This window comes from Nycticebus coucang, chromosome 17 (assembly GCF_027406575.1).
Source record: "Nycticebus coucang isolate mNycCou1 chromosome 17, mNycCou1.pri, whole genome shotgun sequence".
Taxonomy (NCBI): Eukaryota; Metazoa; Chordata; class Mammalia; order Primates; family Lorisidae; genus Nycticebus; species Nycticebus coucang.
The window spans coordinates 83588355-83604721 of NC_069796.1; the positions used below are offsets into that span (position 1 = coordinate 83588355).

General features: G+C 42.7%; 1 protein-coding gene across 12 annotated transcripts in view; it reads left to right on the plus strand.

Annotated features, from left to right (window-relative positions):
* Nucleotides 1-1479: 1479 nt before the first annotated feature.
* The window catches only part of RASGEF1C (RasGEF domain family member 1C), a 99878-nt gene continuing 84990 nt past the window's right edge, over nt 1480-16367 (plus strand). For 8 of the 12 annotated variants that reach the window (XR_008375212.1, XR_008375215.1, XR_008375218.1 and 5 more), the window contains exon 1: nt 1480-1615. Coding sequence is in view for 4 of the 12 variants with exons in the window: in XM_053566583.1 (XP_053422558.1) it covers nt 1579-1615 (37 nt within the window). In the remaining 8 variants the exon portion in view is untranslated. The remainder of the gene's footprint in view (nt 1616-16367) is intronic. The other 4 variants (XR_008375213.1, XR_008375216.1, XR_008375217.1 and 1 more) reach the window with 3 other exon arrangements.

Sequence of the window (16367 nt, forward strand, 5' to 3'; positions counted from 1 at the left end):
ATGCCTCACTCACCCATGTGGGACATTGAGCTGTGGCCACAGGCAAGTCCATGCTCATGTTTCAGCTGCTCTGCTGAACACCGTCCTGCTCCAAGCCTGCTAAATACGTGTGAGTCTGTTGCATAACACAGACCCTGCAAGGCTTAAACACCAATCTGCCCTTCCCCTCTTTGAAGAAAAAGCACCTTTGGTCCATGCAGGAGATGATCTTTTCCTGGTTTTCAAACTGCTATCACCAACAAAGCTCTCCTTTCTACTATTTAGCCATCATGGAGGTCTTTTGGACAACATCACCCAACCCAAATTGATCCTAATATTTCTGTACACACCAGGCAGGTGTCTGCTCTCTCCAGGCCTCTGTTCTCCCAACTGGGAGAAATGGGCTGGACTTTGTTGTTTTTCTCTATCCACTGTGAAACAATCCTCAAGGCATCCAACCTATTCCATCCTCAGGACTAACTACAGCTCCAGCTCCAGCTCCAGCGAAGCAACACCAGGCCTGCAGAAACATCTGAGCTAGGCTTCTCAGAGCCTGTGTGCGTCAGCCCCTGGCTCGCCTCAGGACGTATCAGATATGCCCTTTCTAAGGGTGTCAACCCAGAGCAGTTCTGGGCCATTCTGCCACAGAAGAACTGGGACATGGGGAAGGTGGGTTCCCACTGATACGGTTTAAGCACCTGGATCTAGCTACTCCGGAAAGCAGCATACCTCGGGTTTTCGTGCTCCATGAGCCAATAAATTCTTTTCGCTTATGTTATTTAGATTGGGTTTCCTCCCACACCTCATTAGGAGCGTTTTAACTGAAGTAGAGGAGAGATGTCCTGACCTGTGCATGGGGATAAACCAGAAAACGTTTACTGTCCGGTAGGAGCTAGTTCAGGAGGCTCTGACAGGCCCCCTCTTCCTTTCTAAAAGTGAAATGACACACCGCCATCCTCCTAGCACCCCTGCTTCAGAGGGGCTGTCCACACTTCTTGTGGGCCGGTTTCCGTGGCTCTCCCCTCTTCCCTCTTGGGTGGGCGCCGGCTGCTGGGGAGTCTCCCCGAGAGGCCCACCCTGTGCATGAGACTCAGAGACACAGACAACCCAAAGTTCAATGGTCATGGTAGAAGGAGGTGACCCCAGAGGAGCGGTCAGGGTCCAGCCTTGAGGAAAGAAGATGAACCGGGCACCAGGTGAGGCGCCGGGCGGAGGCAAGGGGGTGCAGAGTCCTCCAGGAACCACGCTCTGGGGAGCAGCGTCTGATGCTCACGGTAAAGCACATCTGACCTGTAGGACATGGCTGCAGGATAGGGAAGCGAGGAGCAGCGGAGGGTCCAGAACGCACGGTCCTGAGCCCTGGGAGGTGGCTGACCCTGGAGTGGACAGGTTGCGTGGCCGGGGCTCCCGAGACTCCTCCCCGCCCTCCTCCCGCCCCGCACTCCCCTGAGCAGACACGAGGGGGCGCCGCGCCGCGCTCCTCCGGGGCGGGCCGCCAGGCGGTCAGGCAGGCTGCGCCGGGGAGCCGGGCTGGCGGCGGCGGCCGTGGCGGCCAGCGCCCTGGGTCCGCAGCTCTAAGGCTCCCAGCGGGCGCTGCCCATGGGCCGGGCCCAGGCATCGGGTGCGCAGGGAGCCGGTGAGTAATGGCGCGGCCCACTGGGACACTGGGCTGCGGGCAAGAGCGCGGGGCTCGTGGGCACTGAGGAGGGGGCTGCGTGCAGCAGGGATCACAGGGTACGGGTGAGGTCGGGAGCCTGGGTGCGGGCAGCGAAGCGAGCGGAGACTGCGGGCGTCCGGCTGCTGGCGGGGACGCGCGGGCCGGACCCAGGGCGCAGGTGCACGCGCGGGTGGCGGCGCGCGTAGCCGCCGCCAGCGGGGTCTCCAGCCTGGGCGCGCCGGAGTGTGCGGCCGGCGCTCCTGGGAGTGGTGCGGGCGGCAGGGGCTGCGCCGGCACCTGACTGTGTCCGGGGGGCGCGAGGCGTGCGCTGGGGTCAGCGGGGCGTGGTCCGCGCGGTGGCGAGGACTGTGGGCGCCTCGTGTGGTGAGCAGGGAACCCGCGGAGGGCACACCCCCTCGCCGCCTCAGGAGGGACCCGGCGCTGCGGCGTGTCCCCAGCCCCGCCACTCGGCGTGAGGAGCTAGCTTCTTTCAGTCACTCGGATGGCAAGAAAAGCCAGCCTGGACCTCAAACCTCCACCAGTACTAGATCTCGGTTTCCCTGTCTGTGAAATGGGGACAGCAAGGCCGAGGTCTGAGGTGCTTGAGGAGAAGGGAAAGGGCCTTGTCCGTGGAGGAAGAGAGTGTTGTAGTCATTGAGGCTGGGATCAGATTTGCGGAAAGGACCAGTGCTGCCGTCAGAGGCCTACAGGAATGGGGGGATCTCGCGCAGTGACAATGGACAGGATCAAGGGGCCACCTGGTGCACTCTTCTGTGTGATTAGGTGAGGGAGGAGGAAGCCTGGAGGTGCTGGGGAGGCGTGCTCCAGACCCTGCCCCGTGCTCAGCGTGGAGGCTGTCGTTCGGAAAAGGCAGCCCCGGCAAATTAGGGTGCTGGAGTGGCTTACCCCAGCCCCGCCTCTTGCCTCCAGGGCGGTGAGTGAGACGGATGTTCTGCTGAGCCTTAGGACCTGCCAGACAGGAGAAGTAACTGAGGCTCAGAGAGGTGACAGGAGTTGTTCAATGAAGTGGCAAAGCTAAGGTCCAAACTCTGATAGGACTAGCTCCAAAAGCCACTATGCCAGGTGACTAGGGGAGGAGGCTTGTCCGCTCACTCGCCCAGCGCATTCGTCATGCACCTGCTGTGTGCTGCCTACTCCCTGCCCCAGTAAGTGCTCAGAAGTCAATGTGGAAGCTGAACAAATAATCAAAGAAAAAACGGAGGACATGTCAGAGCATAGGGAATAAATAAGTGCTAGGAAAAAAACAAAATAGGGCAACTTTTGCGGAGAGAGACAGCAGTGGGGCAGAGCCTTGGCTTGGTCAGGGAGGGAGTCCCTAAGCTGCGAGCTCTGGATATGAAGGGAAGGGCGGGTCCCACGGAGAAGCTCTGAAGCAGGCACAGGTCAGAGAGGGGAGGAGCAGTGTGGGTGGGATCTGATTGCAGCCGGCGGTCCCGCAGAGTGAGTTTGGGAAATGAAAGGGTGCCCCTAGTGGCGAGCGAAGAGGACTGCTGGGGGCCGGAGAAGGAGCCGGCCCTTGGTTGCAGGGTCCAGGAGGCCACGGAGTTTGGCGGAGGGACCAGCGAGACTGTCAGATGTAGGGTACACTCTGTGAGGCCGCGGCTGCAGGCAGGCCTCGGCCCTGGGAGGAGCGGACACGCGAGGAAGGCCTGGTCTCCTGCGAGCTCAAGCCTGGCTTGAGTTCCAGCGCGGCTCTACTCCTGTGTCCACTCCCCGGGCTCAGGGGGAGGGAGCGCCTGCCTAGAGTTCGCAGAGATAAAACCAGAAGCTGAGTGTTGGGGTTCCATTCACTTCGGGCTGGTGTCTGCCTCCTTCTGACGTATCCCTGTAGGTCTCTGAGCGTAGTTCTCACTCTCACTTGCAGTCAGCCATTTCTCCAAGAAGCCTTGGCTCCTCTAACCTTTGTCAGTGGGCCAAGCCAAGGCATCTTTTTTTTAACCAAAAATTACTATTTCCATTCCCTTTCTCCTACAGAGAGAACCTTGTTCTCCAAAGCATCAATATACAGTAGAACCTCTATAGTTGACGCCCTCACTACACTGAACCTTAAGTTGACCTAATTTTCATAGACCAGACATGCACCACACGTGTCAGTATAGTAAGCCTAGTTCCTTATATGTGGGCCACCTCTGTATATTGACCAGTTTGTTACAGTCCCTTGGGTGATCAACTTACAGAAGTTCTACTGTATTTAATAATTTGCTTAATCTCCAAGCAGTTTCAGAATTACTATATCCAAACCACCATCAATCAAAACCTACAAGGTTAACATCAGAATTTCTTTGGGTGTGCAAAGTACTATGTGATTGTTATCAACTTGATAAACTGTTAGCTTCTTCTGTTTGTATCTGTATTCAATTTGGGGTTTTTCCCCCTTAGATATTATGATAGATTAACACTTTTGCCTTTTAAATATCTAAAACATGTATATGGTCAAAGGTCAAAACTATTAAAAAGCTATACTGAGAAGTCTCCATCCATCCCCATGTTTTCCTCCTGGTTCCTACGTTGTAAGTAACCTTTTGAAAGTTTCTGGTTTATCCTTCCTGTGTTTCTTTTCTCAAAACAATACATTTATGCGTTATCACAGACGTTAGCATATACATTTTCTTGGTTTGTTTTTTTTAAATAAAAATAGATCCTGAAAATCACTTCTTTGCTGGTTCCTCATTCATTTCCCTAGCACCATAGTACTCCATCATGTGTCTGAACTATAGTTTAGTTAACTTATATCCTGTGGATGGATATTTAGGCTTTATTATTAAAAATAATGGCATAATGGATACCCTTTTATCTGTGCAGTTTGTATTTGTGGAGATGTATGTTGTTATAATTTTTCCTAGAACCAGGAACGGATGTGTGTTCATTTTGTTAGAAACTCCCAATTCCCTGTCAAAGGGCTATGCCCTTTTGCATTCCGACCACCAATGTATAACAGTGTCTATTTTCCATGATTGCGTGAGGGACTTTGCCTAACAAATACAATCAGTGTAACCGGGTTTATTGAGAGCTAAGAAATATTCATAGTATTTCAGTATATTTTAAATTTACATTTCTATTACTATGAATGAAATTGGACATCTTTTCATCTAGATTTTGAATCATAGTTAAAAGACTTTTCCAGCCCAATAGCAAAGCAGCCATCTGTGTTTTCTAATACTTGTTTATATTTGTACTTATTTTGTGGATCTCAGTTAATCTTTTTCTAAATGTCTATCCCAATACTATTTACTTAAAAGGCCATCTTTCCTCCAATGATATGAAATGCACCTTTATCTTATACTAAATGTCCATGCACTGGGCCTATTCTAGACTCGCTAGTGTGCTTCACAGATCTGTCTCTTCACATGCTGATGAAAGTGTTAAAAGAAAAAGAGAGAGAGGGGTGGGAGCAAGGAAAGAGAGTGCATTTAAGGCATTTAAGGTGCATTTAAAGGAAGACTTCATTCAAGACTATTGCAATATGGAGGAGAGACTGAACTCAACTCTCCTTGGTTGTGTTTTACTATTTGGTAGAGCTATTTCCTTCCACTCTTTTTAATTTTAGGATTTCCTACCTATTCCAACATATGATTGTTTGGGGAGGGATCATATTACATTTATATACTAACTTCAAGATAATTGTCATCTTTATGAAAATGAGTCATCCAAAAGCAAAATATATCTTTCTGTTTGTTCAAGACTGACTACTTTCAGGAGTGTTTTGAAGTTTTCCTCATACAAGTTTTTCATGTTTATTTTTAAGTTTACTCGTGAGTATTTACCTTGTTCGTTGCTATGATACATTTCTTCCATTATCTCTTCTGACTGGTTATTGTTTATGTATATTATTTTATATCTTTCTATCTTACTAAATGTTTTTATTGTTAGTCTTATCTTTTTTTTTCACTTTAATAATCTTTCCTTTCAAAACAAATTCATTCAGTATTGAAAGTGCAGTCTTGACTGTTATTTCCACTGACTCAAGTATGCACGATAAAGTCAATATCACATTGGATGAAGAGATTCCAATTGGGAAATAGATTGGAGTATGCCAGGCAACCGATGAAGATAACCTGGGCGATGTAACCTTTGAACTGGATCCTTGCAATGTTGACTTTCTAGTTGACAAAGGTAGGTTGAGAGTTGTTCTCAGCAAATGATATCTCTTAAAATAGGCTGTTGCTATAATCTGTTTGTATTTATATCACCTCCACAGTCTGAGTTTCTCAAAGGTAGGTGTGAGGTTGTCTTCATTTTCAAAACCTTGACATGTAGCACATAGCAGATACTTCATAAACATCTATCTGTTGAATAACTCCCTGCAAGATCCAATTCTTTGTTCACTCAGGAGCTAATATGTGGTTCTTCCCTGCTATAAAGAGGCAGCCTTAGCTTTCCACTTAATATGCCATCTCCTCAGGCCTTACTCAATTCTTTGCTTTAGTCTGCATTTTGGGGAGAGAGAACTGATTGGACTGTCCAGACTCAGTCATTCATTCCTCATCTTACCAGTTGTGGCTGAGGCTGAGGGAAGGTCAGATTATGTCATATCTAAGGCTTCCTCTTGAGTAAAGAAGAAAGCTATTCACTTTTAGCACATGCTCAGGCGTATGCCATTGTAGGAGATACTGTCAGTATCCCACTCAGATTCCTCTGGCCTTAACATTTCACTGCAGCAAGCCTGACTTTCAACTGTTACCCAATTTCTTTTTTTTTTTTTTTATTGTTGGGGATTCATTGAGGGTACAATAAGCCAGGTTACACTGATTGCATTTGTTAGGTAAAGTCCCTCTTGCAATCATGTCTTGCCCCAAGAAGGTGTTACACGCACCAAGGCCCTACACCTCTCCCTTCTTCCCTGTCTCTGCTTTTCCTTCCCCCCCACCATGACCTTAATTGTCATTAATTGTCCTCATATCAAAATTGAGTACATAGGATTCATGCTTCTCCATTCTTGTGATGCTTTACTAAGAATAATGTCTTCCACTTCCATCCAGGTTAAAACGAAGTATGTAAAGTCTCCATTTTTTTTAATAGCTGAATAGTAGTCCATGGTATACATATACCACAGCTTGTTAATCCATTCCTGGGTTGGTGGGCATTTAGGCTGTTTCCACATTTTGGCGATTGTAAATTGAGCTGCAATAAACAGTCTAGTACAAGTGTCCTTATGATAAAAGGATTTTTTTCCTTCTGGGTAGATGCCCAGTAATGGGATTGCAGGATCAAATGGGAGTTCTAGCTTGAGTGCTTTGAGGTTTCTCCATACTTCCTTCCAGAAAGGTTGTACTAGTTTTCAGTCCCACCAGCAGTGTAAAAGTGTTCCCTTCTCTCCGCATCCATACCAGCATCTGCAGTTTTGAGATTTTGTGATGTGGGCCATTCTCACTGGGGTTAGATGGTATCTCAGGGTGGTTTTGATTTGCATTTCTCTAATATATAGAGATGATGAACATTTTTTCATGTGTTTGTTAGCCATTCTATCTGTCTTCCTTAGAGAATGTTCTATTCATGTCTCTTGCCCATTGATATATGGGATTGTTGGCTTTTTTATGTGGATTAATTTGAGTTCTCTATAGATCCTAGTTATCAAGCTTTTGTCTGATTCAAAATATGCAAATATCCTTTCCCATTGTATAGGTTGTCTCTTTGCTTTGGTTATTGTCTCCTTAGCTGTACAGAAGCTTTTCAGTTTAATGAAGTCCCATTTGTTTATTTCTGTCGTTGTTGCAATTGCCATGGCAGTCTTCTTCATGAAGTCTTTCCCCAGGCCAGTATCTTCCAGTGTTTTTCCTATGCTTTCTTTGAGGATTTTTATTGTTTCATGCCTTAAATTTAAGTCCTTTATCCATCTTGAATAAATTTTTGTGAGTAGGGAAAGGTGTGGGTCCAGTTTCAATCTTTTACATGTGGATATCCAGTTCTCCCAACACCATTTATTGAATAGGGAGTCTTTTCCCCAAGGTATGTTCTTGTTTGGTTTATCAAAGATCAGGTGGTTGTAAAATGTTAGTTTCATTTCTTGGTTTTCTATTCTATTCCAAGTGTATGTCTCTATTTTTGTGCCAGTACCATGCTGTCTTGACCACTATGGCTTTGTAGTACAGACTAAAATCTGGTATGCTGATGCCCCCAGCTTTATTTTTATTACTAAGAACTGCCTTAGCTACACGGGGGTTTTTTCTGGTTCCATACAAAATGCAGAATCATTTTTTGCAAATCTTGAAAGTACGATGTTGGTATTTTGATAGGAATGGCATTGAATAGGTAGGTTGCTTTGGGAAGTATAGACATTTTAACAATATTGATTCTGCCCATCCATGAGCATGGTGTGTTCTTCCGTTTGTTAAAATCCTCTGCTATTTCCTTTCTGAGAATTTCATAATTTTCTTCATAGAGGTCCTTCACCTCCTTTGTTAGGTATATTGCTAGGTATTTCATTTTCTTTGAAACTATGGTGAAGGGAGTTGTGTCCTTAATTAGCTTCTCATCTTGACTGTTATTGGCGTATACAAAGGCTACTGACTTGTGGACATTGATTTTATATCCTGAAACATTACTGTATTTTTTGATGACTTCTAGGAGTCTTGTGGTTGAGTCTTTGGGATTCTCTAACTATAAGATCATGTCATCAGCAAAGAGGGAGAGTTTGACCTTCTCTGCTCCCATTTGGATTCCCTTTATTTCCTTGTCTTGCCTAATTGTATTGGCTAGAACTTCCAGCACTATGTTGAATAGTAAAGGTGACAGAGGACAACCTTGTCTGGTTCCAGTTCTAAGAGGAAAAGCTTTCAGTTTTACTCCATTCAGTAAAATATTAGCTCTGGGTTTGTCATAGATAGCTTCAATCAGTTTTAGAAATGTGCCACCTATGCCTATACTCTTCAGTGTTCTAATTAGAAAAGGATGCTGGATTTTATCAAATGCTTTTTCTGCATCTATTGAGAGGATCATGTGATCTTTATTTTTGCCTCTGTTAATATGGTGGATAATGTTTATGGACTTGCGTATGTTAAACCATCCTTGCATCCCTGGGATGAAACCTACTTGATCATGATGTATGACTTTTTTGATGATAAGCTGTAATCTATTGGCTAGGATTTTGTTGAGAATTTTTGCATCTATATTCATGAGTGAGATTGTTCTGAAATTCTCCTTTTTGTTTGGGTCTTTTCCTGGTTTTGGTATCAGGGTGATGTTTGCTTCATAGAATGTGTTGGGGAAGATTCCTTCTTCCTCGATTTTTTGGAATAATTTCTGCAATACAGGAATAAGCTCTTCCTTGAAGGTTTGATAGAATTCTGGTGTGAAGCCATCTGGACCAAGGCATTTTTTGGTTGGAAGATTTTTTATTGTTTCTTTAATCTCAGTGCTTGAAATTGGTCAGTTCAGGAGCTCTATTTCTTCCTGGCTAAGTCTAGGGAGAGGGTGTGATTCCAAATATTGATCCATTTCCTTCACATTGTCAAATTTCTGGGCATAGAGTTTCTGGTAGTATTCAGAGATGATCTCTTGTATCTCTGTGGGATCAGTTGTTATTTCCCCTTTATCATTTCTGATTGAGGTTACTAGAGATTTTACTTTTCTTTCTTTCTTTTTTTTTTTTTTAGAGATTTTACTTTTCTGTTTCTCGTTAGTCTGGCCAATAGTTTATCTATTTTATTAATTTTTTCAAAAAACCAACTCCTTGTTTCATTAATTTTCTGAATGATTCTTTTGTTTTCAATTTCATTGATCTCTGATTTGATTTTGGAGATTTCTTTTCTTCTACTGACATTAGGCTTAGATTGTTCTTCCTTTTCCAACTCCATAAGATGGCTTGTGAGTTTGTTGATGCACTCTCTTTCTGTTTTTCAAATGTAGGCATATAAAGCGATAAATTTTCCTCTCAAAACTGCTTTTGCAGTGTCCCACAGGTTTTGGTAGCTTGTGTCTTTATTGTTGTTATGCTCAAGGAAGTTAATGATTTCCTGTTTTATTTCTTCCTGCACCCATCTGTTATTCAACAGAAGATTGTTTAATTTCCATGTCTTTGTGTGGGGTCGAACATTTTTGTTAGAGTTGAGTTCCACCCTTAGTGCCTTATGGTCTGAGAAGATACAAGGTAAAATTTCAATTCTTTTGATTCTGTTGATATTTGTTTTGTGTCCCAGGATATGATCAATTTTGGAGACTGTTCCATGGGGTGATGAGAAGAATGTATATTCTTTATCTTTGGGATGGAGTGTTCTATATGCATCTATCAAGCACAGTTGTTCTAGGGTCTCATTTATATCTCTTGTATCTTTGTTTAATTTCTGTTTAGAAGATCTCTCCAGTTCTGTAAGAGGAGTGTTACAGTCCCCTGTTATTATGGTATTATCGAATATCAGATTGCTTAGACTGAGTAAGGTCTGTTTCAAGAATCTGGGAGCATTTAAATTGGGTGCATAAATATTTAGAATTGAAACGTCTTCTTGTTGTATTTTTCCCTTGACCAATATAAAGTGACCATCTTTGTCTTTTTTGACTTTAGTTGCTTTAAATCCACAAGTATCTGCAAATAAGATCGCAACTCCTCTTTTCTTCTGAATTCCATTTGCCTGAAAAATTGTCTTCCAACCTTTGACCCGGAGCTTTAATTTGTCTTTTGAAGCCAGGTGTGTTTCTTGCAGAAAGCAAATGGATGGCTTGTGTTTTTTAATCCAGTCAGCCAATGTATGTCTCTTCAGTGGGGAATTCAAGCCATTAACATTTATTGAGATAATTGATAAGTGTGGTAGTGTTCTATTCATCTTATTTTGTGAGAGTCCATTGCTTAGTTTTATCTTTCACATCAGTGTGGAGGTTAGGTTCTGTCCTTTAATTTCTGAGTTTTTACTGATCCATTGTGATGGTCAGTGTGTAGAACAGGTTGAAGTATTTCCTGTAGAGCTGGTCTTGTTGTGGCGAATTTCCTCGATGTTTGTATATCTGTAAATTATTTGATTTCTCTGTCAATTTTAAAGCTTAGCTTAGCAGGGTACAGAATTCTGGGATGGAAATTTTTCTGTTTAAGTAGATTAAAGGTAGATGACCATTGTTCTCTTGCTTGGAAAGTTTCATTAGAGAAGTCTGCAGTCACTCTGATGGATTTGCCCCTGTAGGTCAACTGGTGCTTACTCCTGGCAGCTTGCAGAATCTTTTCTTTTGTCTTGACTTTGGACAGTTCATCACAATGTGTCTTAGAGAAGCTCGGTTAGAGTTGAGGTGACCTGGGGTCCGATATCCCTCTGAAAGCAGTGTGTCAGAATCTTTAGCTATATTTGGGAAATTTTCTTTTATAGTATTCTCTAGTATGGCTTCCATTCCTCTGGGGCATTCTTCTTCCTCTTCTGGGATTCCTATAACTCATATGTTGGAATGCTTCATAAGGTCCCATAATTCTGACAATGAACGTTCTGCTTTCTCTCTCTTCTTTTCTGCCTCTTTTACTATCTGAGTTATCTCAAGGATACTGTCTTCTATCTCTGAAATTCTTTCTTCTGCATGGTCTAACCTGTTGCTGATACTTTCCATTGCATCTTTAAGTTCCCTAATTGACTGCTTCCGTTCCTTCAGCTCTGCTATATCCTTTCTATATTCTGCATATCGTTCATCTCTTATTTGATTCTGTTTTTGGATTTCCTTTGGTTATTTTCCACTTTATTAGCAGTTTCCTTCATTGTTTCCATCATTTCCTTCATTGTTTTCATCATGTGTATTCTAAATTCCCTTTCTGTCATCCCTAACATTTCTTCATTGGTGGAATCCACTACAGTAGCTACCTCATGGTCCCTTTTGTTCTGGACTGGTTCTTCATGTCGCCTGGAGTTTTCTGCTGATTCTTCCTCATGAGTGATTTCTTTTATCTGTTTCCTTGCCCTAATTTTCCTTTCACTTCCTCTTGCTTTTTAAGTTCCCGTGCCTGTGGACTAAGGTTTCGATGAGTCCGTTTTCCACTGTTTTTGTCCTCCTCTTGGGGTCCAGAAGTCTTTCGCTGACTCCCTGTATCCTCAAAGGGATGATTATAGGCAGATCCCACCAGCCAGAGATGCCTGGAGTCTTATCTCCCCAGATTCACGGTGCCCAGATGCTAGGAAGCTGTTACTTGGCTGCCATCTTGCCCCCTGTCTCTTACCCAATTTCTTAAAATCTCAGTACATGTCAGTTAAAGATGAGCTTGATGTCCTTTATCCTTGGTAGACAATAAACTCCATGAAGTTACGGACCATGTGCATCTTGTTTGCAGTAGTGTCTCCAGGGCCATAGAGAGGACTACAACTTAGTAGGAGCTCAATAGGTATTGTTAGTCTTATCTTTGATCCCTTTAGATAGTTCAGGTATTCTGTCATCTACAAATTCAGATAATTTTTCCCTTACTCATTTGTATGTGTCTGTTGCCTTCTTTTATCTAATTAAGTTGGCTAAATACTTCCAATTTAATCTTAAATGTTGGATATAGTATGTATCCTTACCTTGTTCCTAACTCTAGTAAAAAGGCCCTTAGTACTTCCCCCATCAAGAAAGACACTGATGTTAAGATGGGGAAAGATAGATAGATAAATAGATAGATAGATAGATAGATAGATAGATAGATAGATAGAATATTAAGGGAATATCTATTAATTACTAATATCATGGTTTTTTAGAAATTAGGAAAAGGTGTTGACTTTTGTTGAAGTCATATATAGATAGTTTTGTAATATTTCTCCTTAGCACTGTTAACATGATGAATCATATTAGTGGATTTCCTAATATTAGCATTGTACTCTGTTCTAGAACTAGAGTAAGATAATAATAAATAAAATGTATGAATATTAACACCAAGCCATCCTTGTATTCCTGAAATAAATCCCACTTAAGACATAATATATTATGTTTTAATATAGTTGTGTTAGTTATCTACTGCAGTATAACAAGTTACCATACACTTAGTGGTTTAAAGTAACATATGTTTTGTTGTTATTTTTTGTTTGTTTGTTTTTGAGACAGAGGCTCACTATGTCATCCTTGGTAGAGTTCTGTGGCGTCATAGCTCACAGCAACCTCAGACTCTTGGGCTTAAGCAGTTCTCTTGCCTTAGCCTCCCAAGTAGCTGAGACTACAAGCGCCCACCACATGCCTGGCTATTTTTGTTGTTGTTATTGTTGCAGTTGTCATTGGTGTTTAGCAGGCCTGGGCCAGGCTTGAATCCGTTAGCCTCTGTGTATGTGGCTGGTGCCCTCTCCCCCGAGCTACAGATGCCACCTCAAGATATGTTTATTATTTCATAGTTCTTGAGTATCAGGAGGCCAGGCATGACTTAGCTGGATTTCTGCTGGTATTGGCCAGTTTCCGAGTTCTCATCTAGAGAAGGTTTTGCTTTTCTACTCATGTGGTTGTTGGAGGCATTTAGTTCTTTGTCATTACAGGACTCAGAGCTTAATTTTTTTACTGAATTTTGACTGGGGGGTCACTCTCAACTTCTGGAGGTCACCACAGTTCCTAGGGACCCTCTGTGGTTCCTTGTCATGTGGCCTTCCCAAGCCTGGCTGCTTACTACATCAAGCCAGCAAAGAGAGAGAGTCTCTACTAGCAAGACAAAGTCATAACATAATAAAACATAACTTAGTATTACACAACATACATCATGTAACAACATAGCATGATCCCAGAAGTGATATGCCATCACTTTTGCCATATTCTCTTGGTTAGAGGAAAGTCAAAGGTCTGACCTACGTGGATGAGTAATGTAGAGACTGTCTGCCACACTAGGGTTGGATTCTGATTGCTGATGTTTATTTTTGCTAAATTTTCCTCAGTCATTCTTTGGTTGGGCAAAGCTAAGCTTCTAATCAGTTCCTTAAAAAAGGCTTGTAGGCTCAGCACCTGTGGCTCAAGCCGCTAAGGCGCCAGCCATATACACCTGAGCTGGCGGGTTCTAATCCAGCCCAGGCCTGCCAAACAACAATGACGGCTGCAACCAAAAAATAGCCAGGCATTGTGGTGGGTGCCTATAGTCCCGGCTACTTGGGAGGCTGAGGCAGGAGAATCGCTTGAGCCCAGGAGTTGGAGGTTGCTGTGAGCTGTGATGCCATGGCACTCTACCCAGGGAGACAGCTTGAGGCTCTGTCTCAAAAAAAAAAAAAAAAGGCTTGTAAATATAGTATTTCCTGATTTCTTCTATGTCCTTTATACTAGGCTTACACTTTCTATCCTTAAATTTGTTAAAATGTTAGAGGTTGTATCACTTATACTTTGTTGAAAATCTTCCCTTTACTTTCAAAGTATGATTATTGTACTAGGCCTTGTCATGAAATTGATCCCATTTGGAATCAATTTTCTCAGGTACATGGGGGTCTGTTTGACTATGCCATCTTCTTTTATTTCTAGAAAGTTTTCTTAGATTACAGTGTTAAATGTTAATTATGTACCATTCTTTTGTTTTTCTTCTTCAGGGATTCTAATAATAAGTATGTATGTTAGAGCTTTTTTCCCTCTGTCTTCTATATCTATTATTTTCTCTATAATTATATTTGCTACTTTATTTCACTTTTGTACTTGCTTTTATTCATTTCCTTAATGAACATCATCAAATTTTTAGTCATATCTGTTCCCCCTAAGAGATCCTCTAATTCAGTCTTCATTCCTAGGATGATTTTATCTTTTTCTTTATTTTCTTCCTTGAGTTGAGGCAATTCTAATTTCATATTTACCCATTTTTAATCCATTCTTTTGAGTTTTTGAATTTATAACTTTGGGTTTTTTTTTCTCAAGTGTCTGAATGTTTTCTTAGGGTGTCTTAGTCTATTCAGGCTACTATAACAAAATACCATAAACCTGATGGTTTATAAACAATAGGAACTTATTTCTCGCAGTTCTGAATTCTAGAAGAAACAAGAAAGACACCAGCAGGTTAGACATCTGGTGAGGGCTCACTTCCTGGTTCCCACTGTAATCTCACATGGCAAAAAGAGGAGGAGATCTCCCTAGGATCTCCTTTATAAAGGTACTTTATCTTATTCATGAGGACTCTGCCAAAGTCTCCACCCCTAGATATCATCACACTGGGGATTAGACTTCAGCATGTGAATTTGAGGAGATATAAACATTTATTTTCTAATGTAAGGCAATTCAAGTTGAGATGTCGTGTTTTCCCCCTTGTAAATTCTGGGGAGAATGAGTGTTAGTTCCTTATATTGGCTTTATGTGGTTATTACCTATTAACTTAGAAATGTCACTGTTTGCCAGAAGTGATAATAGCAGATGACTATAAGCAGGAGGTGGGGATATAGGGATCATAGTAGTCTTTGTAGGTTAAGAGTGCATTCAAAAAGGGGCAATCCCAGGCTCGGCACCTGTGGCTCAAGTGGCTAAGGCGCCAGCCACACACACCTGAACTGGCAGGTTCGAATCCAGCCTGGGCCCGCCAAACAACAATGATGGCTGCAACAAAAAAATAGCCAGGGGTGTGGTGGGCTCCTGTAGTCCCAGCTACTTGGGAGGCAGAGGCAGGAGAATCGCTTGAGCCCAGGAGTTGAAGGTTGCTGTGAGCTGTGATGCCATAGCACTCTACCCACAGTGACAGCTTGAGGCTTTGTCTCAAAAAAAAGGTGGGGGGGAAATCTGGCTAAATATAAATAGTAAAATGACCACTGCTCTCTTTGATGGTTTAAATAAATGCCTGAGAAGTACCATTAACTGTATACCTACAGTCTCCTATATATGTGTATATATATGCATGGAAAGAGAGAGAGAACACAAGTTACTAATATCAGGAAGAAATAAGAGACATCACTACAAATTCTCTCCATATGGAAAGAATAACAAGGGATTTTTATGAAGTGCTTTATACCAATACATTTGATACTTTAGATAGAATAGGCAAATGCCTAGAAGATATAATTTACCAAAACTAACATAATAAGAAATAAAAAATATGAACAGTACTATTTCTATTAAAGAAATTAAAATTATGGCTGGGTGAAGAGACTCGTACCTAGCACCCTGAGAGGCCAAGGGAGATGGATCACCTGAACTCAGAAATTTGAAACCAGCCTGAGAAAAAGTGAGAAAATGTCTCTACTAAAAATAGAAAAACTAGCCAGGTGTGTGGCAGGCACCTGTAGTCCCAGCTACTCAGGAGGCTGAGGCAGGAGGATCGCCAGGGCCCAGGAGTTTGAGGTTGCTGTGAGCTATGACACCACTGCACTCTACCCAAGGCACAGAGTAAGACTCTGTCAAGAAAGAAAGAGAGTCAAAAGTCACAATATAACAAAGACATCTGTACCAGAATGTTTATTGCAGCCCAATTCATAATTGCTAAGTCACGGAAGAAGCCCAAGTGCCCATCAACCCATGAATGGACTAGCAAATTGTGGTACATGTATACCATGGAATACTATGCAGCCTTAAAGAAAGATGGAGACTTTACCTCTTTCATGTTTACATGGATGGAGCTGAAACATACTCTTCTTAGCAAAGTATCTCAGGAATGGAAGAAAAAGTATCCAATGTACTCAGCCCTACTATGAAGCTAAATTATAGCTTTCACATGAAGGCTATAACCCAACTATAGCACAAGACTATGAGGAAAGGGCCAAGGAAGGGGAAGGGAGGGGGGAGGTTAAGGTGGAAGGAGGGTAATGGGTGGGGCCACATCTATGGTGCATCTTAGAATGGGTACAGGCAATTGCACTAATGTACACAGCTATGATTTAACAATAAAAAAAAGAAAAGAAAAAAAAGA